Source organism: Rhizophagus irregularis, chromosome 10 (genome assembly GCF_026210795.1).
Source record: "Rhizophagus irregularis chromosome 10, complete sequence".
In the NCBI taxonomy this organism is placed as follows: Eukaryota; Fungi; Glomeromycota; class Glomeromycetes; order Glomerales; family Glomeraceae; genus Rhizophagus; species Rhizophagus irregularis.
In genome coordinates, this window is record NC_089438.1 from 2,205,814 (window position 1) to 2,228,376 (window position 22,563).

A 22,563-nucleotide genomic window follows, 5' to 3' on the forward strand; every position below is an offset into this window, starting at 1 on the left:
TACTCACTATCCGAAATATGTGTATTATTAAGTTTACTGTAAAATGCATTTTTGAGTGGTAAATTAACTTTATCAAATTTTGACCAACTATCCATATACTCATAAAGGTAAACACCTTTCTTGATAAATATTTCTAATATTTCTAAACATCTATTTTTATCAATTCGCCAAAGATGATTAGGGTCAGCACTATCTTGTCAAGATTGGATGCTAATTTATCGAGACCTGATTTGAGAATTGCATACTGTCGATAAATTGGAGTGATCCTAACTTGAATGCCATATATTTCCATATTATATGGAATTGGTTCGATTTCATCCTTGCATTCCATTGCACCTATTCCTTGCATAATCATGTGGCTATCATAGCCTGATAAGTTGTGAAAGATGACAGGAATGTGCATTTCTCCTACTTTTATTTGAAGCTGAAGATTACATGCATTGTGTGCCGCTCCTCAGTACTTACCTGTTATATGACAGTGATCTCGCACTTTTTCTTCAGGCCTTCCAAATTCTTTCTCACATACCCAGCAATGTTCAGCATTATTATGGATCTCTTCTTCTTCCGGTAATAAGGGGATCATTGGTTTAGGTTGCGGCATTATGCTCTACATAAATTTTCTCTGGATATGATTGCCCATCATAACGAATTTTCATATATGCAAATGAACATGGGATATGTTCTTGAATTTTCTTGGTTTTATTAATATGATTCTCATTTATGATAGGTTTTAGTATTGCCTCAAAATCTGCGACAAAGTAATATGGAACTTGCATGCGTCGCTTCCAATTTTTAAACTGGTAAACATTCTCACCTTTCTTTGGATTTGGCATGCGATCTGCCTGTGGACTATGCTTAATTCCTCGGCATATTGCCATATGCTTGTCATGGATTTCTTGATTATGGGTGAAGTGTGAGATACACCACTGGCAAACAAGTGTTGCATGTTCATTTCTTGTCTGTTTATTGACTAAATGACTCATATTCTTTATCTAGCAGTAATGTTGCTTTTCCCCATTACTAAATCGATCATTCATCTACCCGTGGCTATATCATGGTCAGTAACATGCCATTTACTTATACAGAGGATTCTGTTACTCAAATCTTTGAAGGATTATCTCATCTGCCTGAACTGGAAATTTGATACCTTCGAAGTTCAACTCATTTACATACTGACGATATTGGGCAATATGTTCTGCCTTTTGTCCTACTGGATAAAGTGCACTTAAGATTGCCCATCTAAAATATTCATTATCCATATTTTGGGGATTCACAACTCCTTTCTTTGCAGCTAAGTCAGCGGGAAGAGGAATATGACCTGCCTTTCTAAGGTCATAGATTCAGCTTGGATTATGAAAGGTAAGTTAGGAGGTGGGATTTTTCACTTTTTTTTGCCTTTGGAATATCATTAACATGCCTTTTCTTCTCTTTTTTAGGGGGCGTGTCTTCCTGGTCCTAGGTAAAGCGTTCATTCATCTTGCTTTAATACTTTCATGTTTAATTATACCAATTTTGCATTAACTTTATTTTTCTCTTTAGGACTCCAGGTTCGCCTCTTGGATACCTGATATGGAAACATAAGTAGAATGGGAGGTGAGAAGGGAGTTTTTTTTAAAAAATTGAGAATGTTAATGAACATTATTAACATTCCCCTTTTTTTTCTTTAGGGACGTAGCTTCTTGAATAATAATACGAACTGTAAGCTGAAGGGTGAGGGGAGGGAATTTTTTTTTTAAATTAGGAACATTTACTAATGTTCCCTTTCTTTTTTTATCTTTAGAGACTCTTGTTTGCAGCTATTGGATACTGGACTTCGGAATGGGCTAATAGTAAGTAGAATGGAAAAAGGAGGAGGTTTCTTTGTGTTGGGAACGTTTACTAACTTTTTTTCTTCTTTAGAGATGCAGCTTCTTGGATAATAATACGAACTGTAAGTTGAAAGGGCGAAGGAGAAAGATTCTGAATGAATATTTATTATTGTGATATTATGAAAAATCAGTGATTTAACTTGTTGACTGGTATATGTATGATAGGCTACCGATAGGTACCCGATATGTGACTAATTGGTATATTTAAGTAGAGTTTTGTATTATTTAAAGTAATAAAGAGTTTAACTTGCAGTGTAATTCTAGTATAAATAGTATAAATGCATTTTATTAATTATAATAATCCGGATTGATATGTTGGGGTTAAAATCCATGACCCAATCAGAATTTGTTTTTGTAATCAGGCGATTGATCACATGATTTCAATATTTATATTTCGCACTTTGTTTATTTAAACTCTTTACTTAGGTATTATGAAATAATATTATTATTATATTTTTTTATTTATTTTTATATTAGAAATAAACATAAAGGTATATTTTCATTATGCTTGCTTTTTTCTTTTATATATACATTTTCTATTGACGTTCTAATACTTTTTTTCTTTTCTCTCACTATGTTTTCTACCACTTATTAACATTTTCTATTAATATTAAATACTACTAACATGTTTTTATTAACATTCTCGTATTAATATTTTCTATTTTACTAACTTTTCTTTCTTCCTACTAACATTTTTACTAATATTTTCTATATTTACCACTAACGTTTTTATTAACATTTCTATTTTTATTTCTCTTATTAATTAATATACTTACTAATATTTTCACTAATATTTCTTTTAAATGTTAAACAGATAATTTTATTATCATTGTTACTTTTAGTAGAACTTTACATATTACATAGTATAATTATTTATTTTTAATGTTCAACTTTATTTGATTTTACATATGTAGTAGATAGAGTAAAGATGTTAGCCTTAATTATTTTTATAGCCTTAATTAATTACGGCATATAAAAATTTTGTATTACGACACTTTTTTGAATTACGGCTAACATCTTTAAAATAGAGTAAGACTTGTATTATTGTTCAAATTTTAATAAAGTTGAATTTCACTTTATCTGAATTAAAATAAAAAAAAGAGATATATATCTATTAGTTTTAATATGAAATTTATAGCTACTAACTGATGTATTACAAATATTTTACTACCCGATATATGTGTGTTAAATATATGATATCTATAATATATATCACTGATATTTGACTACCCGATATGTATAAGATATATACGTGATGTTTACAAGATATGTCACCAATATTTGACTACCCGATATGTGTAAGATGTATACATAATGTTTACAGTATATGTCACCGATTTTCTACATTTCTATATCGGGTACCTGATATATGTGGTATTGTTAAATATCATACACATATATCACATATATTATACACATATCAGGTACCCGATATGTACCCAATAGTATTGATTTTAACCAGTGTTTTAAAAATCAAACTTATTAAAATATAAAGCTTCAATATCAATAATATTATTATTGCTTTCTCTTTTTCTGTTCATAATATTATTATCAGCTAGATTAAAATAAGTGTCATTTGGCTTGAGTTTACTACTTTTATTTATAATAAATAAATTTAAATTTAATTGCTTTTTAGAAAAAAAATTGTTTAACCATTTTTCTAATTTTTTTTATTATCTTTAATGCATTTTTATCAAAAATATTTTAACTATCATTTTACTCTATATAATTAAAAATTATAAATGCAATTAAGATCTCAAAACTTATTACTAAAATAATATTTTTATCACCTTTATCATTAGATATAGTATTATTTTCTTTAAAAATAGCAATAATCTGCTTTTCAAATGAAGGTATACCAGCAATTTCATTTTTCTGATCTAATTTAATGTATTCTTCAATAGTAAGAGAGTATATATACTCAAACTTATTAATTAAATCTTAAATTTCTCTATATTCATTCTTTTCTGTTTTTTTATACTTATTCTCTTCAATTTTATTATAAGAATTTGTATCATTTGTATTTTATTTTAGCAGTTAAATATAGTTTTAGGAAGAACTCTATTCTAGGCTAATATAACATATTTGGGATCTTTGCAATAGAAAGGTGTGAAACTCAAAAAAAATTAAAAATTGAATTAATATTAAATTTGCATTTATTTTAGTAAGAAAAACATAATTAACATATAAAGTAAATTAAAATTTTTTTTAAGTTTCATACTTTTATATTGCAAAGACCTTAGCTATTTAATAGTTTTTTGATATTGATTAAAAATTTACTATTTTCTGTTAAATTGTTAAAAGTCAAAAACCTTAATACAATTTTGAAAAAGCAATTTTCAATATTGATCAAATATTATAAGTTAAAATTTCTTAATTATTAAAATTATATTGGAAATTTAGTACAATTGTATTAAAAAGCAAAAATTCAATTATTATATTGGTAAATTCCACACCTTTATATAAAGCATAGTAGATAGGAGTATTATCTATAAAAAAAAATATATTTCTTTCTTTTAATTTTATTTGTGCATCAAACTTACAAATCCAATCATTCCAAATAGAAACTTACATCCAAACTGTTGAATTCCAATAATATTCTACTGGTAAAGAGTACTTTTAAGGTTTTAGGTTTGATTCTTAAGGTAGGTAAAGTTTAATTTAATAATCTAAATATTTAAAAATACTGCAATCACATGGGTATTATGTTTAGACTAACTACCCACATAAATAACCATAAATAACCATTTACAATTGTGTGACTACATCATGAGATCTTGATATTTATATAATAATACATCAAAAATATTACGTATTTAGTTTTTATTTTTTTCTTTCTCCTTTTTTCCTTTTTTTTTGGTATTGGAGAAAAAAACGCACACGAAAAATTAAAGAGAAAACTTTTTTTAATAATTTTTTTTATTTGTATCATTTCCTTTTTCTTTTTCTTTGGGTATTGAAGAAAAAAAAGAAAAAAAAGCATAGTGAAAAAATGAAAAAGAGAAATAAAGGAATGAAAAGAAAGAAGGAAAAGAAATAAACAAAAAAAAAATAAGGAAAAGAAATAAAACAAAAAGAAAGAAGAAAAAGAAATAAACAAAAAAAAAGAAAGAAAAAAAAGAAAAAGAAAACAAAAAAAAGAAAAAAACCCATCTATATATGAAACTGAAATGCCAAAGTGCTGAAATAGCCGAAGAAAGAACTAAGACCTAAGAGGAAAGAGGAGTTAATTAGAATGAAAAGAACAAAAGAACAAAGAAAGGAAACAAAAAAAATGAAAAAAAAGACGTACCTTCAAATTGAAGTGCCAAAGTGCATCCTAATATGCGTTACTTTTCTCATTTTCAAAGATTTCCAATTGAACAGAAATTTAGAAATTTGTGAAAACCATTTTTCAGAATCATGTTACGTAGAACATTCATTACTTTTCATTAACAACAACATAAGACGGACATCAACAACATTTATTGGGTTCAAGTCATATATATTATAGCTATATATAAGCATTTGTTTACAGCCAGAAATTGTAATATAATAAAAATTATAAAGAAAATTTTTTTAATAATATATAACTTCAAAAGTCACTAATTTTGGTTGCTACTTAGAGTGACAAATATATTATATTTATTCTGATGAAAATAATATATAATATTTTAATAAACTTTGAAAATTATATTAGATGAAAAAAAACTTGATAGTTTATAATTATGCATCAAAAATATTTAATATGAAATCTTAAGGAAACCAGTTTTTCATTCCATATAAAAGCCACCTTTCTTGAGTGACCTTTTTGTAAATTAATTTATCTTTATAACTCTATTAAATTAAATTAAACCTAAATAAATAATTAGCATTGAAACTTAAAATAGCCACATTCTTTTTTAATTATATTCTCACATTCTAATTGCACTATGTAAAATATTTTTGAACTATAAATGTAATGCATCCAATTGGTCAAGGTATTCTTTATATCCAACAAAAAATTCCATTTGCTTTGGATCATTGTACCAAACTGGAATGATACTCCAATGTGTTGTATCCTCGATCTTCCACACTTCCCATTGTCCACGAATGGGATTTGGTCTTGATTTTGTAGAAACTTGATATGAATGTTGATATTTGTATTTTTCAGATAGTGGCATACCATCATGATGGGTACAATAACCGGGAGAGCATGAAAAGGGATGATATTGAGATATAATGGGACATAGACCATCATTTTCATACCATTCGGGTAGTTCCTCATCAGTAATGGGTTGATATTGTTTGTATGCTTCTGGGAATCGAAAACGGCCAATTTTGTAGGAAAGATAATATATTGGGTAATACAGGGATAATGAGGGCTTTGGGGTATGATATATTGAATTTTCCGTGCAAGTCTAAGTAGAGATGAATGAGATGAATGAAATATCATCAATAGAGATATAAAATGAAGAGAATAGAATAGAAAATTGATTTTACAATAGTTGTAACATAAGAGCGATAAAATGTGTTTGGAAATATTCGACTCGTTTCGTTTACAATTTTCATCCCGTGTATAGTCATATCAAATGGGCCATTATCTTTATTATACAACCATGGACTTTTATACAAGCAATACAATAATCCATAGGTTTTGCCTGCAACACTTTGTTTTATTTCTTCAGACGTGTTTTGGTTGTCATTATCTGATTGTTGCTCTTTCTCTGTTATAGCACATCCCCACACATTTTTCCAATAAAAATTCCAATGATCAACATTGAAGTCATAAAATAGTTCTTTTAGCCATTGAATATTAAAGTATTCATAAATGTGAACAAATCGACCAAGCCAACAACCTATAGAAAATGGGCGAATAATGTTATTTGGATTAATCGTGCTACCGAGAAGATAGACACCTTGAGTTCCCTTAAAGGGTGTTGATACAGCAGTTAGAGAAAGTATCATGTCAGGATGTGGATTTAGAGAAGCGGGAAATATGTCACATGCTAGTAATTGTTGTAATTTCCAAATGGTAATGCCTCCCTGATAATGCAATTATATTAAGTGCAATTGTTCTTTCAATTCGATAGAATGAAAAATATCAAGCATACCAATGAATGTGCTAGAAAATGGACCGGGTTTGATGCGCTCCATTGGGGGTAAAATCCCTTGTATCTGCGACCAAAACGAGCGTGTCCAAATTCTTTTGCATGCTCTTCTCCATAGTCAACTATTAGTAAAGCCCTTGTTAGTGAATTTGCGAATCTAGTGTTCTACCATTAAATTGATTATTTACCTCTTCCGCCCTTGATCTGATAGAATATTTCAATTGCCCTATCATGCAATGAATTACAACAGCCGGGCTTCACAAAAATGAGTTTTCTGCTACAATTTTGATCAATACCTGTATTTTTAAATATTTCGGCAAGCGGACCCCAATTTTTTTGTTTACCGGACCCCATGAACCCTTCAACAAAAACTACGGGAGGTACAGAGTTCACGCTGGGAGGAACAGGAGCATTTGCTAAGTTTAACTCATTTTCGAAGGGATCAGGTGGCATGATTGCTTATGGGAAGTTTCAAATTTAATCACCATAATTTAACCATAATTTAGTAGTAAAACTATAGAGTGATCTACAAAGTTAGTGTCACTATAACTTGTATTAATTTTTTGCAGCTTGCGTATCCAATAATAGCGTATCCAATAATTAGCAATTTTAATTGTCCTTGAAATTTCAAAAATGACAACTCAGCGAACCAACTTTGAAATTCCTATAAACGACGAAAATGACGTTTTACAAGTTACGGCGTTGGGTGCTGGTAACGAAGTGGGAAGGTCCTGTATTGTCATTCAATACAAGGGGAAAACAATAATGGTATTAAATAGTCTAAAATAGATAATTAAGAATAGTAATATCAATAGTGTATTATTAATTTTAAAAGAAATAAATAAAGATATATTTTTACACCATCAATAATAGCTTGATGCGGGTGTCCACCCTGCATATAATGGTTTGGCTGCACTTCCGTTTTATGATGAAATTGATCCTGCTACTGTTGATGCTTTACTTATTAGCCAGTATGTTTTTTCGTACAAAACTTTCTAGCACGGTTAACTTGCCATTTGTTAATTGATTTGTTTAAAAAATAATTAGTTTTCATTTGGACCATGCTGCTTCTTTGCCATATTTTTTGGAAAAGGTATGATTATTAAATCGTCTATTTGATTTAAACAAAAGCTTTACAAAATCATTATTCTTTCATTGAAAGACAACCTTTCAAGGACGAGTATTTATGACACATCCTACAAAGGCGATTTATAAATGGTTATTGTCTGATTATGTAAGAGTAAGGTAATTCCCAAATAATTTAGTATTGGGTATATTATTTTTACGTATTTTATGTATTTTATGGATTAATTTTGAACTCTAATAGCAATGTTGCATTATTGGATGATATGCTCTATGATGAACAAGATCTTTTGCTTAGTTATGATAAAATTGAAGCTGTAGACTATCATCAGGAAGTAGAATTTGAAGGAATAAAATTTACTAGTTATAATGCAGGTCATGTTTTAGGTGCAGCTATGTTTCTGATTGAAATCGCAGGTGTTAAGGCATGTATAATTTTAAACTTACAATTAATTTCCTTGGCCATAAAACTTATCAATTTACTAAAATTAGATTTTATATACCGGAGATTATTCTCGTGAAGAAGACAGACATTTAATGGCTGCTGAACTTCCATCAGTGAGAATTGATGTGTTAATCACAGAATCCACATATGGAGTTCAGAGTCATGAACCTAGGTTAGAAAAAGAAGCAAGATTTACTGGTAATTCATTAAGATATCAATTAATGAATTCAAAATTTGATCAGTATTAATTCCTCTTTTTTGAAGGGTTGGTCCATGACATCGTACAACGTGGTGGTCGTTGTTTGATGCCGGTTTTCGCTTTAGGCCGTGCCCAAGAATTACTTCTAATTCTTGATGAGTATTGGAAAGCACATCCTGAACTAGAATCAGTACCTATTTATTATGCCTCGTCTTTAGCAAAGAAATGTATAGCAGTTTATCAAACTTATATTAATATGATGAATGAAAAGATTCGCAAACAATTTGCCATAAACAATCCTTTTATTTTTAATCATATCTCGAATCTTAAAAATATGGATGATTTTGATGATGTCGGACCTTGTGTTATGATGGCCAGTCCCGGTATGTTACAGGTATGTAAAATATCGAATGAAATTTTTTTAATATTTATCTCATTCATAGATATTATAGAGCGGATTGTCAAGAGAGTTATTCGAAAGATGGTGTCCAGACAAACGAAATGGCCTTGTTATAACTGGATATTGTGTTGAGGGTACTTTGGCTCGGGTAATTATATATATTTTTATTTAAACGACCAATTGAATAAATTTAAATTCATATTTTTTTTAGCATGCTATGACTGAGCCGTCAGAAATAATTTCTATGTCTGGTGCTACTATTCCACTGAGAATGTCGGTTAATTATGTTTCCTTCTCAGCTCATGTTGATTTTATTCAGAATAGTCAATTCATTGATGAAATAAAAGCTCCTCACGTGGTATGTAATTAAAAGAGCAACTAGGAGAAAAATATTTGATTTTATAATAATTTTTATAGGTACTTGTGCATGGAGAAACAAATTCTATGGCTAGGTTGAAATCCGCGTTACAGAGCAAGTTTGCTGAACGTGACGATAAAATCAAAATTTATTCACCAAAAAATTGTGAACCTGTAAAGTTATATTTTAGAGGGGAAAAATTAGCTAAGGTATTAAAAATTATGTACTTAATTTTCTATAATACTAATTATCCCATTATTTAACATCTCAATAGGCTATAGGTCGCTTAGCTGCAAAGTACCCAATAGAAAATCAAATTGTATCTGGCATCATAGTATCAAAAGATTTTCAATTTAATATTATGGATGCAAACGATCTCAAAGATTTTTGTGGTATCTCTACTTCAACAATAATGCAAAAACCGACTATTGCATATCATTCTTCTTTTTCACTATTGAAATATCACCTTGAGCAAATGTTCGGAACTCTGAAGGAAACTTTTGATAGCGAACAAATTCCAACTTTAACGGTATATTAGTATTTAATTTCATATTATTTATCGAGATCTGAGCTTATTTGTATTTGATTTGAATATAGATATTAAATTCGATTGAGGTAAAGCATATTAGTAAGAGCCAACTTCGACTAGAATGGTCAAGTACTTCTATGAACGACAAGATTGCTGATTCTGTGATAGCAGTAATATTAAACATTGAAAACAGCCCTGCCTCAGTAAAAGGTAAGTAGATATATTTAGACAAATTTTTTAACCAAGAAAGTGAAAGTTTAATTATTTGCTAATCTATTAATCTACAACAAAAAAGTCACAAATCAATCCCATCCCAATCATATGCCTGAAGGAAATTATGATATCGTTATGGATAATAACAAAATAGATTTTGATGAGAAAGGACTTGAAGAATCTATAGAATCATCACAGTCACTAACAATACACGATGCTGTTGTGATGTATTTGAGAAACCAATTTGGCGAAGCATTTAGCAAAGAAAATTCTGAAAATGAAATTGTCATCAAAGTTGACAATTCTTATGCAGAAATTAATATTAATACCATGGTTATTATTCCTTAGATAATTATTTAAATTATTTTATTCTTGAATTATATTTACTAACTTAAATTATATATGTCAACAGGAAATAAGGACTGAAGATGATTTATTACGAAATCGAATAACTAGAATGATGCCACGCATCGCTAAAATTTTGTTACCTTTAGAAACTTGTCCGGAATAATAGCAAAAAAAAAAACGGGTAAATTTATCGAATAATTAAGTAACAAACATTAAACTTACGAACTTAATCTTTTTATAACAAAGGTTAATAACAAAATTACAAAATCACTCATCACATGATTTTTCATTACCTTCACATTCAGGATATTGTAAAGATGTAGAATTAACATCATTGTTTTCTTGCCTTTTTTTCCTTTCTATTGTGTTAAATTTACGTTGTGGGATTACTTCCAAAAACGATTTTCCCCAATCTTTACATTCCAACCAACGAACAAGTATTTCAAATACTAAAGATAAGCTAAAATTGTTAAAATAAATAATAGATGAAACCCTAAATATTTTACTAACCATGATTTACGGCTAAAACTTTTCGTGTATTCAATTGAATATAATTTCCTATGGGTAGTTGAGCTGAGGCAATTTCATCTCTTTGAGATTTATTATAACATATATTCTAACGCAATCAAATAAGCTTTAAAAAAAATTTTTTAGCCGCAGAAAATAATTAACAAATATTGTTTTACCTTGTGCCGATTTTTATCCACTAGTCCTCCTATTATATAAATTTTTTCTTCATCTAATTCTTGTACATATTCATCCGAGTCGGCTGTCAAATAAACTAACTTTTCTTTGTTAAAACAATCCCAATAAGTTCTTGTTTCAAAAACCACATTTTTCCAATTAATGTGATTTTGAAGTTTGGTATTAAATCGTTCCTGGACGCGACCTCCATATGAAGTAAAATATAAATTCACAGGACGCATTGCTGATCGATTGGCTGAATAACAGCGTGATAATTGTAAAGACAAAGATGTAATTTCCTATAAAGAAAATTTTTAAGTTACTACTAAAATAAATAAAATCATGTCAAATAAATATAAAAGAGAGAAAAGAGAGTTACCGCTTCGGTCATAAATTCATCAAAGGATAAATCAATAACAACTTTCATATCACTAGGAATTTGTTCAACTTTAATTTTTTTTGGTGGTAACTGTATAAGACCTATTAAATACTGTTTTAGTAGCAAATTTTACTGAATAATAAATTGGTTTCTTTAAAAATTAACATAAACCTAATTCCTTAGCCTTCCTCCTTTCTTCTTTTTTCCTCTTGTCTTTTTCTTTTAAAGCCAATTTGCGTGCTTCACGTGTTTCCTCCCATTTTTGTTGTTTTCGAAGTTTTTTTAGTGCATTTTTAGATAAATTTTGTTGAGGTTCCTCTTTCTTTTCTTTGGTAATTTCATTTAACTTGTTACATGTATCATAGTTTTTTTCCGAAATAGTAGCTTCTGAGGTAGTTTCCTTCGTGTCTTTACTCTCCATTTAAAGAAATAGGATGAGGAAAGTAATACTTTTTGTGGAGTTAAATCACGTGAAATCAGTATTAATCGGTACACTTTTAAACAAATTTTATTGAGACTAGATCTTTTAACATCATTTTTGTTGATTCCAACATTTTTAATTTCACAATTTAGTGTCTATGAAAAGAAAAACTGATACAAAAAGACCTTTTTGGTATCATTCTAGTTACAAGTTAAGTTTCAGTTTCGCTTAACAACATATTTGGTATCCCATCTTTTATTGGATAAGTATGATTACAATTAGGACAAATCATTTGTCCCTGTTTAATATGTGTCTGTAGTTTCGAAAAAAAAAATTCCAAAATTAGATTATTAATTTGTTTAATAAATCCTAAAAAAAAAATCAAATCAAAAGAGATAATATACTTCTAATAGCACTCTATGTAACATCTTGAGAAACTCTTCATCCAAGTCATTTGGTAAAACATTAGGTAGCGTGGTTATATTAATCTAAAAAAAATTTTTTACAATTTGAGACCAAGTATAAAATATCGAATAAATTATTTCATACGAAGAGTGGACACTTGCATTAATATAATCAATAAAAAACAATTTCGTTGACAAACGACTTTTTTGGATAGCATTTTTGGAAATTGTTAAATGTTTTAACTTAAAATGTTAGGGAATAACAAATAAAATACCTCTAATGCCGTTTTTACTAAAGCATTCCATTCTAACTTTGACAGCATGTTTCGTAAGAACTTAGGATTAAAGTCAGTTTCTTGAATTTCGATTTCAACGTCGGAAAGTTGTAACGGAAAATTGTTTGAATTGCAGCCTTTTACGTGGCATTGAAGCATATTATGAGTTACCAAACGCATGGTCAAATACAAAAAAATCTAAAACCAAAAACCAAGAAGAATTTGAGTTTATTTCCACGTGACTTCAAAAAAAATTTGTACCAACAAATTTTGCGTTACCCGGTCCGGTGCTCACTGCTTAGTAATACAAAAATCAAGATTCAAATCGAAAATCTCTTTATGCACACCAAGCAACTAAGAAACTTGGAATTTCGGCAGACACCTTGCGTCGTTGACTAAAGCAAGGAAAAATTATTCTAAAACGTCTCCTTCTGGTACTCACCTTTACAACATTTCTTGCATTTTTCCAGAGTTGATTTCCCAAAATGCTTATAACACCACTACCACCACTGCACCACCACAACCACTGCCGCCGCCGCCACCAAAAAGGATTCCTCTATGCTCGGAAAACCTTGAACGACAGAAACAACTCCTCAACACCCGATTGAACTTGTTAGCAATATCGGCTCGGGTAACGACCAGTACTTACTTAAGACCTTATTGGACAGTCAAGGTCTCGGAAATTGTGGTTACCCATCGTGACCGACTCTGCTGGTTTGTCTTCGACCTCATCCAGTACGTGCTCTCCTACCATACTACAAAATTCGTGGTTCTCTTCAATGATGCGACCTCCGATGAGCACGAACTTTCCCAAAATATCCTTACAATCAACACTGCCTTCATCTGTCGAATGCAGCTGCTCTACATATACGAGAGCGTCAAAACAGGCGAAATAAGCAAGAAGAGGAAGGTCAGTGCAATAAGAGCACGCCAAACGACAACGCTCGGAAGAAATTCTCAATCGTACATTACTAGTCAAAGCGTAACCAACCATTCTCAGAAGCAATTGTTGAAACGTTGGATGGGATTGGCGAGGTTTGCTTATAATTCTGTGATAAAATGGAACAAAAGGTGTTATTTCACAAAGGAAGAGAGTGTTAAAAAAAGATATATGAAAATCCTATGACTTATCAACAAAAACTTTTTTTATTTAATGACACCTGAGCTGAAAATTCATGAGAGTTGTAGTTCGTTTAGGAATGCTACTACGCGGAACACTAAATGTTGCATCTGCAAATATAATTGATAAAGCAATAGATGAAGTATTAATTGCCAGAAGTAAGGTTATTAAACGAAATACTAAACGTGCACGAGGTGAATCTATTAATTCTCTATCATTTCGAACCTGCGACAAACTATTACCATCCGAGCTCAAAAATTTTTCATCTTCAATATGGGACCGTTTTTACATCACCTATCTGTACACCCCGTCGATGTATATACTTCACATCGTCATAAATCTACCACAATATTAAACAGTAACCAACATGCTTTGTATCTTCTGCATTTTGAAAAGAAACGTAAAAATAATAATCTTATTTTCGTCAAAAAAAATGATGGATCTATGAGATTCAAAAACAGCTCCGTGAAACCCAAGCGGACAGCTCTATTCATGCAGTCTCTATTGATCCAGGAGTTAGGGCACCATTAACATGGTACTCTCCAACAAAAGGTATAGGTAAAATTGGTGAACATGGTATTAGTCGGATTTTTCGTTCTATGCATGTATATGGATGATCTTATCTCAAAATAAGATCGATCAATTTCAAAGCGGCGAAAAAATTCATAGAAAGGCGAATTTGATGCCATTATTATTTCTCCTTTTGAAGTATCAGTTTGACAAAACGAAAAAAAGAAAGATTACTTAAAAGATAGTAAAAAAAAGGCACATTATTGATTTCGCCAACGTCTAGTAGCCAAAGCAGAAGAATTGAGAGTAGCTTGTGTGGAAAAATCCAAAAAATAGTGTATAATTGCCGAAATTGTAGAACACTGTAATTGATCGGATGAGAATGGCGCTAGGGAATCTTTCTCCGGGCATTGCTTGATGGAACCTTGATTCTCTCCGGAGATTATGTAGTTTACTTTACCTATTATTGATGTATTACAATCAATCCAATAAATTCTTGGATTCGGTTATAAAGACGACACAAGTGGCAAAAATGGTTTTCATATCCCAGCCGGGTCAGTTTTTGTTAAGTCTTAAAAAAAAAAATTTTTTATATTATTATTATGCCGGGCGAGAATTTTTTAAAAATTGAAAAAAAAACATTTCGAAAAAAATTAAAAGCCGGTTGTCGGGTTATTGATGAAATTTTTATATTATGAAAACCATAAAATTAAGTTTATAAAATAAATTTAATAAATTTATAAGTAAATTTTGGAATTTTCAATCGGAATAAAATTAGTATTATGTGATTATTGTGATAAAATCGAGTAATCGCACTAAAAGTTGATGGCAGAAGATATTATGCATGGTAAAAGTTTAAAGAAAATAATACAATATTTGCGCTCATAATACAGGTTTTTACTTGTAAATTAAAATATTGCCTTAAGTTTTTCCTTATTTAACGGCACTAGTGATAAAATTGAGAATGATCGACAAATGGTCAGCAATAAAATGATGTCCGCCCTGTTTAACTGACTTTTAGATAAAATTTGAATGTATTCAAAAATGTTTACAAACCAAATGATTATCCGTTCTACTTATTCTTGTGGTAATTAATAATATTATAAAGTTTGTTATAAATTCCTATTCAAAAATATTTTAATTATTAATGGGAACCAATAAATTAAAATAGCTCGAAAATTTTCTCCTGTTTTCTTTCATACATCTGCTATAAGAAGTTCTGGTCAAGTATTGGATTGTAATAAAGATACATTTAATAAATTAGTCATAGAAGCAAAAGAGCCCGTTATAGTTGATTTTTATGCTGAGTAAGTTTTGAATTTTTGTTTGTAGTTGTGGTTTTATTTAACGTATAACGTAAATAACGTATTAAACTGACAAATTATTTGATTCTTATCTATAATTGGACTTTAAGTTGGTGTGGACCTTGCAGGGTGTTGGCGCCTATTCTTGAACGAACTGTGGGGGAAAATAAAAAAGTTACCCTCGTAAAGCTTAACACTGATGATAACCCGGAACTTGCAAAAAAATATGAGGTTATTTTTGCGGTTCGTTCATAGTCTTTAGTTCAGACCTACTAATAAGAGTCTTATTTGATTTATTCTACAATTAGGTTTCAGCACTCCCAACAGTGCATGCATTTTACAAGGGTAAATCAATAAAAAATTTTATTGGTGTGAAATCTCCAGGAGAAATTAAGGCTTTTGTAGAAAATGCAGCATTGTTAGCAAATGAATAAAATAAATGTAAGGGCAGTAACTATGTCCAACGAATTGGTGCTCAATTGAAATTTTTTCGTTTCCAATGCTATTATAAAATATAAGTGCTAATTATTAAAATCAGGCTCGTTTTCTTTTTTAAGATCGAGTTACACAACTGATAACTGTAAAAATTTAAGGTCACGTGCACAAATTGCTTTAATCGGGCCAATCATATATTAAATAGTAAAAATTTTTTTTTTACCAAAAAAAAAAGAAAATTGAACTTGAAAATGGATACTACTTTTTTAAATTATTTTTGGCAATTAGCCTCATTAGATGTTGAAGAACGTCAAAATGCAGCCAAGGAGTTAATAATTCATTTACATAAATCATATCAACAATTCTCAAAGTTCGAAAAAGTATCTGATTTTAAGGATATCAGAGATTTTTCGGGGTGATTATTCAGTTGATAAATTTTTAGCGGTCAAAGTAAAAATTTTTTTGGTATTATTGTTCAAATAAATATTATTTATTAATTGGTAGAGCCATCGAGATAATTAAAAAAGTGGGTGGGCCTGATGTGGCTTATGCTATGCTTCGATTGACGAAGGGAATTACTAGTCCTCGAGCAGGCGCTCGACATGGTTTCGCGCTGGCATTAACGGAGGTAGATAAGGCTACGCGTGATAATTTCGTAAATAATTGGTTATTCATTAATATTAATAAATTGATGAACTCATCACTACAGCTTCTTGCTAGTTTTGAGTTCTTTACATTTAAGATGATTCTTCCGTTAATTGACAAAAACTGTCCGATGACTTCTTCCAAAGATAAAGTATGAACTTTTTAAACCATTATATATGGTAATTCTTAATATTAATTTTTTTTTTAATCAAAGGAAGGATCTGATAAAATTTTTGGACGCGTTTTAAGTTTTGTATCGGTTATGAGATCTGGTATTCTTTGGCGTGAAACTTCATCTGATGAAGATTATCGTGAAGTGATCAATGGTTTATTGGCTTGTGCAAATTGTAAACCATACGTTAGAGAAACATGCTATCAAGTTATTGTTTCAAGCATACCATCAGTAAGAAATATCTTCTTTATTCATATTCAAGGATTGGAAAAAGAACGAACATTTATTAAGTTATTACGTATTTAGTTGAAAAAAACTTCATTCGACGAAAAGGCTATTTCTCACCTTATAACGGTTATGAAAGAACGTAGTGATAAAAGTGGTGGTATTAATAACCCTGACGATGTTAATTTGGCTATAGTTATTGAAGCACAATACCCGGTATGAATGATGAACTTAACTGCCGTAAATATCTTTTTTGATTGACTTGTAATGATTGACCATTTGAAGTGTCATCTATACAAGCGTAAATAGATATAATTTTTTTTCTCTGCCATATTCATATTGTGTTTCTTCTGATAGGACATAATACAAAGCAGCCAGTGGAAACAAGTTATGGTTCATAATGTTGGTGTTGATTCACGTACGGCGAAATGGCATAAGCCACATATACTCCATCCCAAAAACTTAGAAAAGTTGACAGAAGCCATTCAAGTATTTTACAAAAGATATATTATTTGTATTTATTTCTGTCGCCTATATTTTAATTAATTATTTGATAAAATTAGGCAAAGTCCAGCAAATCTGCGACCGAAATTCAACAGAACCAAGAGAATCGGATTCATTCTGTGTGGGATACAATTCTCTGTTGGATTATTTCTCCTTCTAATGATAAACCTGGAAATCAAACAGTTACCTTTGAGCAATTTTGGAAGGTGGTTGTGGATGGTAAGAAATTTTCTATACCAAATTTTTAAAATAATGACTATTTTTGATTTATTCACATAATTGTCTTTTGGATAATATTATAGAATGTCTTTTTGATAGCGATACTACGCATCAACGTAAATTCTGGGGATTTCAATTATTTGAGAAAGCCCTTAAATTATGTCCTGAAAAGAATACCTCCTCGTTATTTACACCTAACTTTATGAGGACCTTGATAAATAACTCTTATGAGAAAAACCGTTATTTGCATGAAGCTGCAATACGTTCGGTAAATTGAATTGAGTACATATTTATATATTTTTATCATGATTGATTAATTATTTTATTATTTAATGTTTAACAGCTGAAGGTTATTGAACAAGTCAGTGACGAAAATCATCAGAAAGCCTTGGTTATAGTTAAACAATTTTTGGGTCAATATTATGATCAAGACTTTGATAAAACTAGTGCTAATATAGTCAAGAGAATACTTAGTGTTGTCAACAATCAAACAATTGAGGAGTGTATTCTATACCTGAAAAGTATTTTTATACAGCCTAGTGAAAATTTATCGGGGTAATTAAAATTTTTGTAACATTAATTCGTTTGTTTATTTAATACGACTGATTTCGTTTATTTATAGTGATAGTGATACGACAGAACAACAGCGACAATGGATCATAAATTATTTATATTCACTTCTAAAAGATTCTCGAATCAATCGCCAAGAAGGCTGGTTGTGTTTGGTTTTAGAATTATTTCTTATTTATGGATTTTATATAGCAAAAGATACATTTATAAATGATAAACCGAAAAATAATAAGGTATGAATTCACATATAACAAATTATCATGTTTAGGAAATTCATGTTCATTTTTTTTTTAGGTTGAAATTAGCTCTCAAAATAAAAAATTAAAAAAACGTGATTCGAAAAGGGTAAGGTTTGAAGATCAACAAAACGCCGAGAATAACTCAAACACGGATAATTCCCAAGAAAAAATCACAGAAAATATATTACCTAAAGCAATAATTAGTGAAAATACTCAAGAATGTTGTCGGGCAAGGTTCTTTCATGCTCTTGGTGAATTGAGCACTTTCCGCTCTTTACAAAGTGGTGAGTGGTGTTTATTAATAAGTTAATTTTGTTATGCGTTTATTAATAAATTTATTTAGATAAAACGGAAAAACCTGTACGTACTCGTGGTGGTTTTATGAGCGATGATCAATCGTGGGCTTTCTACGCTGTAACTTTGATGAATAAATTTGAGAATGACAGTCAACTTGAGCCTTTAATTGTTTTAAGTGAAGAAGCACTACGCCTAAAGAAAGCAGCAGTTGAATTGCTACAAAAAATTACAAAAAAGGTAAAATTTATTTGTATTATTAAGATAATTACATTGGTTCTAATAAACTTATCAAATTTTTAGTTAGAAGGATCAAAGAACGAAGGATCTCAAAAATCTAACCTTTACATCCAACTGGAAGGTTTTCATTGGTTATTTTCTTATGCTATTCTCACATTATATATAGAACCGGAAGAAGCAATGAATGCATTGGAGGTTATAATATTAAATTAATTGATCAGGGTTTAGCGTTATTTAAGGTTATAATTCTAATTTGTTTTCCTATGCTTGTATTATAGGATTTGCAAGTATGTTTTAACAAAATGTTTGTACAATCGAAAAGATCACTTAAGAAGAAAAAGACTGAAAAGACTGAAGAAAACGCCGAAGAAAATCATGATCCTATTGACGTAATTGTAGATGTTTTGCTTAGTTTTCTTGCAAAACCGTCTGCATTTTTACACAACATGACAGAACAAGCTTTCAAAGTTTTTTGCGGCGGCATTACGAAATCTTCTTTGGATTTAATGTTGGATGTATGTATTTATTAAAATGAAGATTTTCTATAAGCAATATTTATTAAAATATATCGTTTTCGCACATATAGCTTATAAGTAAAAAAGGGAATGTTGAAGAATTAGTAGATGAGATGGATATAGATGAGGAAAATAATGATGATTCTTCTGACGAATCCATTGAGCACGATTCAGATAATGAAGAAACTGATAATGAGAAAAGAGAAGTAAAGGATCAATCTGTGATAGAAATTGGCCAACAGGATAAACAGCATGAAAATGAAGATAGTGATGAGGATCAAAGTAACCAAGATAAAATTATGGAGGAATTTGATTCTAAATTATCCGAGTTTTTCAAACAAAAGAAATTCGAGAAGAAAAAAAGGAAAGGTAATTATATTTCATCAATTTTAGATTCGATGTTTTTTTTAGCTAACTATTTTTACATCATAGATGCTAAATACCAAAGAATTCATTATAAACACAAAGTCATTGGATTGTTGAAAATTTTTGTTAAGGAACAACCACATAATCCACTTATTTTTGAGTTAATCGTTCCTTTGCTTGAGATATCAAAGAATGCAAAAACTGATGAAATTTCCAAGAGCGCATTTGATCTAAGTACTAAAATTATTGTAATAAAGGATGGTCCCACCGAATTCGATGAAAATAAAGTGCTTACTTTATTAGAAAAAGTTCAGGATATGGCTCGTAAATCAAGCTTTGGTGACATGATGAAATTGTGTTGGAATTCTAGTGCGTTCCTGCTTAAATCTATGGTTCGACGTTATAAATATGAGAACATTCCAGGGGAGGTCATGAATCAACAACATATTAAAAAGGCCATTGCTATTTATGAATCAACATACAAGAGCTGGTGTGTTAAATCGAATTCTTTGAATATAAAGTGTTTTTCACAGTTGCCTAATCATATTCCTCAAATACCATGGCATTTATCTGAAATATTCCTTGGATGTGCTGATCCAAAGATAGCAAAGAATCCCAACAAGGTTATGAATGCTTATGATGTGTCATATTCTATTTTAAATATTGCGCTACCAAAGAAAAGTCGGGTAAATATGAATTATTTTTATTCAGATTGAAATTTCGGTATTTATTGACATGTATCTTGTTTATAGGAATCCGAAAGTGTTGACAGCACAATATCTAAATTAGTGCCAAAAATAAGGGAAGCTTTAAACAATACTCTTCAATTTGTTGCTGGAGACTTAAAATGTGGCGACCAAACCTTTGATTCTCAAACATTAAAATCGATTCTGAAATTCGCTAGTTTTGCAATTAAAAGGACTAGTGTTAAAATACCGATAGAAGAGGTAATGTTTTGTAAATTATTATTATTATTATTATAAGTAAAATCAATTTATTAATTAAATTTGACCCCGATTTTAATATAGCGTAAGAAATTATGGAATGCAAAAAATTTTTTACTTCTACTTGAGAAGATTAAAGAACTACCAAGATTTAAATCTTCTCAGGCCATTAATGGTTTAGTGAAGGAAATTACACGTAATTTTTAATAGTTATGAAATTGGGATATGGTTTTTTTCTTCGAAATAACTTAGCAAAAAATTATACAAATGTTTTGTATTAGTTGTATCGTATTATTACGGAGCCTTTTTTTTTAAAAAAAAAAATTTTTATCGTCTAGAAAATGATATTCACACCGAAAAAAATGTTTTGCTTTGTTTCTGTTTTATGGTATATAACACTTAATAAACAAAAAACAACCAGATAATTCATTTCAACAAAAAGAGCGTTGTATTTAATAGAATTAAAATAATCAATCAATTATTTTTCCGGCAAAATAAATACAGATGGGGGTACATAACGCTTCGAATTATATACACTTTCGCCCACTTTCCAATCTGGAACATCTTTCATAATTTCAGCTTCACGCTTTAAAGAAGCTTGAGAGCGACGATATGTATCACGATCAAATTCTGCTTGCAACATAGGAATAAGATGTATACGCGACCAACTTTTTTCACGTTTTAATTCACTAATAAAAACATATTAAATAAAAAAATTTAGAAAATAAGGAATTATAGGATTATTAAATATAATTAATTAATAACTTACCGGGACTCTAAAATCGTCTGTGTCATCCAATAGAAACCCAATGCAGATATGGCCGTTATACTTGTAAAAAGGACTAATCCAGAAGGACCCCTTCTTGGTATATTGCGCTTATATTGAACAGCTGGGAAACCACCGGGCCTCGGTAAGTCTTGTGTTCGCGGCGTAGACGTCATTAAATTTATTATAACGGTAAAAAAAGACCACCAGTGACAAAAAAAAATCAAAATTGCTAAAACTAAAAACTCGGAGCCTTAGATCGCTTGGCTGATGCAGATGTAATAAGGTGAATGTTACACGAACTCGAATTAGCACCCCGGTTTTGTGGGCGCGGTTTTTGTGTCACAGGGGTGACAAATAAATTTTTGACACTAAAAAAAAATTAAGTCCCTCAGATACTTAATGTTTTTGAACTCGTGGCTGCACGTGATCAGGTGACACTTAAATGTCACTTGTTCCTTATATGGCGAAGATCGACACAAACCGCGCCCACAAAACTTGCGTGCCTCGAATTATACGAATGACGTCTATAAAATTCTATATTTAAACCGAATTTTAGATAACGTGATAATTACTCATTGAAGGAGCGTCCAAATAGACCGTTCTTATCCTAGACCGCAACTGTATTGATCACGTGACGATTACTCTGGAAAAACTTATTTATATAGGGGGTTTAGGATAAAGAACCTGGACCCCCGGTTCAGGATAAATTTGTCCCTCATGAAGTAATTAGTGATAAAATGTGACATTCAAAGTCCGATCAGAGAACGAGGCTTGTGGAATGCTTTTTTTTTCGTTTATAGGATAGTTACATTACCGT

General features: G+C 30.2%; 7 protein-coding genes across 9 annotated transcripts; 3 read left to right on the forward strand and 4 right to left on the reverse strand.

The window, feature by feature from the left end:
• Positions 1-5,797: 5,797 nt before the first annotated feature.
• OCT59_002008 (uncharacterized protein) lies at positions 5,798-7,390 on the reverse strand (the record flags this gene model as incomplete). The annotated part of the gene is made up of 4 exons (XM_025316035.2): positions 5,798-6,247; positions 6,330-6,872; positions 6,941-7,059; positions 7,126-7,390. The coding sequence occupies 4 exons, from the start codon at positions 7,388-7,390 to the stop codon at positions 5,798-5,800; spliced, it is 1,377 nt and encodes a 458-aa protein (XP_025181389.1).
• A 180-nt stretch (positions 7,391-7,570) lies between these two features.
• On the forward strand, positions 7,571-10,675 carry OCT59_002009 (uncharacterized protein; the record flags this gene model as incomplete). Its single annotated transcript, XM_066144195.1, has 14 exons — positions 7,571-7,705; positions 7,811-7,908; positions 7,985-8,030; positions 8,100-8,182; positions 8,265-8,445; positions 8,513-8,663; positions 8,730-9,058; positions 9,117-9,212; positions 9,276-9,422; positions 9,482-9,631; positions 9,697-9,951; positions 10,020-10,161; positions 10,247-10,497; positions 10,577-10,675. The coding sequence occupies 14 exons, from the start codon at positions 7,571-7,573 to the stop codon at positions 10,673-10,675; spliced, it is 2,163 nt and encodes a 720-aa protein (XP_065995380.1).
• On the reverse strand, positions 10,507-11,996 carry OCT59_002010 (uncharacterized protein; the record flags this gene model as incomplete). Its single annotated transcript, XM_025310534.2, has 5 exons — positions 10,507-10,961; positions 11,023-11,128; positions 11,199-11,495; positions 11,576-11,676; positions 11,747-11,996. The coding sequence occupies 5 exons, from the start codon at positions 11,994-11,996 to the stop codon at positions 10,780-10,782; spliced, it is 936 nt and encodes a 311-aa protein (XP_025181387.1). The 3' UTR covers positions 10,507-10,779.
• A 51-nt stretch (positions 11,997-12,047) lies between these two features.
• OCT59_002011 (uncharacterized protein) lies at positions 12,048-13,669 on the reverse strand (the record flags this gene model as incomplete). Of its 2 annotated transcripts, XM_066144196.1 has the most annotated exons (6): positions 12,048-12,309; positions 12,401-12,484; positions 12,563-12,602; positions 12,676-12,873; positions 13,180-13,246; positions 13,332-13,669. In XM_066144196.1, 4 exons carry the CDS (start codon positions 13,667-13,669, stop codon positions 12,573-12,575), a joined length of 633 nt encoding a protein of 210 aa, XP_065995381.1. In that variant the 3' UTR covers positions 12,048-12,309; positions 12,401-12,484; positions 12,563-12,572. The 2 variants fall into 2 exon arrangements, with proteins under 2 accessions (XP_065995381.1, XP_025181386.2); XM_025309200.2 differs by lacking the exon at positions 12,563-12,602.
• Positions 13,670-15,276: 1,607 nt separating this feature from the next.
• Positions 15,277-16,177, forward strand: OCT59_002012 (uncharacterized protein). 2 transcript variants are annotated; one of them, XM_066144198.1, is made up of 4 exons: positions 15,277-15,392; positions 15,477-15,612; positions 15,720-15,840; positions 15,918-16,177. In XM_066144198.1, exons 1-4 carry the CDS (start codon positions 15,338-15,340, stop codon positions 16,041-16,043), a joined length of 438 nt encoding a protein of 145 aa, XP_065995382.1. In that variant the 5' UTR covers positions 15,277-15,337; the 3' UTR covers positions 16,044-16,177. The 2 variants fall into 2 exon arrangements, with proteins under 2 accessions (XP_065995382.1, XP_065995383.1); XM_066144199.1 differs by having other exon boundaries at positions 15,720-16,177.
• A 118-nt stretch (positions 16,178-16,295) lies between these two features.
• Positions 16,296-21,410, forward strand: OCT59_002013 (uncharacterized protein; the record flags this gene model as incomplete). Its single annotated transcript, XM_066144200.1, has 18 exons — positions 16,296-16,459; positions 16,549-16,672; positions 16,754-16,840; positions 16,904-17,092; positions 17,168-17,302; positions 17,444-17,575; positions 17,650-17,809; positions 17,893-18,077; positions 18,153-18,364; positions 18,432-18,612; positions 18,674-18,902; positions 18,962-19,152; positions 19,216-19,347; positions 19,431-19,667; positions 19,739-20,036; positions 20,100-20,719; positions 20,786-20,980; positions 21,062-21,410. The coding sequence occupies 18 exons, from the start codon at positions 16,296-16,298 to the stop codon at positions 21,182-21,184; spliced, it is 3,594 nt and encodes a 1,197-aa protein (XP_065995384.1). The 3' UTR covers positions 21,185-21,410.
• OCT59_002014 (uncharacterized protein) lies at positions 21,201-21,992 on the reverse strand. Its single transcript, XM_025316032.2, has 2 exons — positions 21,747-21,992; positions 21,201-21,666 (listed from the first exon to the last, which is right to left on the reverse strand). The coding sequence occupies exons 1-2, from the start codon at positions 21,917-21,919 to the stop codon at positions 21,456-21,458; spliced, it is 384 nt and encodes a 127-aa protein (XP_025181383.1). The 5' UTR covers positions 21,920-21,992; the 3' UTR covers positions 21,201-21,455.
• Between the last annotated feature and the right edge of the window lie 571 nt (positions 21,993-22,563).

What these genes read in the sequence shown, in the direction of transcription:
- OCT59_002012 (XM_066144198.1), top strand. Translation starts at nt 15,338, where the DNA reads ATGTATTCAAAAATGTTTACAAACCAAATGATTATCCGTTCTACTTAT. An exon ending in CCGTTCTACTTATTCTTGTG is followed by an intron (nt 15,393 to 15,476) that starts GTAATTAATAAT and finishes AAATTAAAATAG; the next exon opens with CTCGAAAATTTTCTCCTGTT. An exon ending in AACTTGCAAAAAAATATGAG is followed by an intron (nt 15,841 to 15,917) that starts GTTATTTTTGCG and finishes TTCTACAATTAG; the next exon opens with GTTTCAGCACTCCCAACAGT.
- OCT59_002014 (XM_025316032.2), bottom strand. Translation starts at nt 21,919, where the DNA reads ATGACGTCTACGCCGCGAACACAAGACTTACCGAGGCCCGGTGGTTTC. An exon ending in CAGACGATTTTAGAGTCCCG is followed by an intron (nt 21,667 to 21,746) that starts GTAAGTTATTAA and finishes TGTTTTTATTAG; the next exon opens with TGAATTAAAACGTGAAAAAA.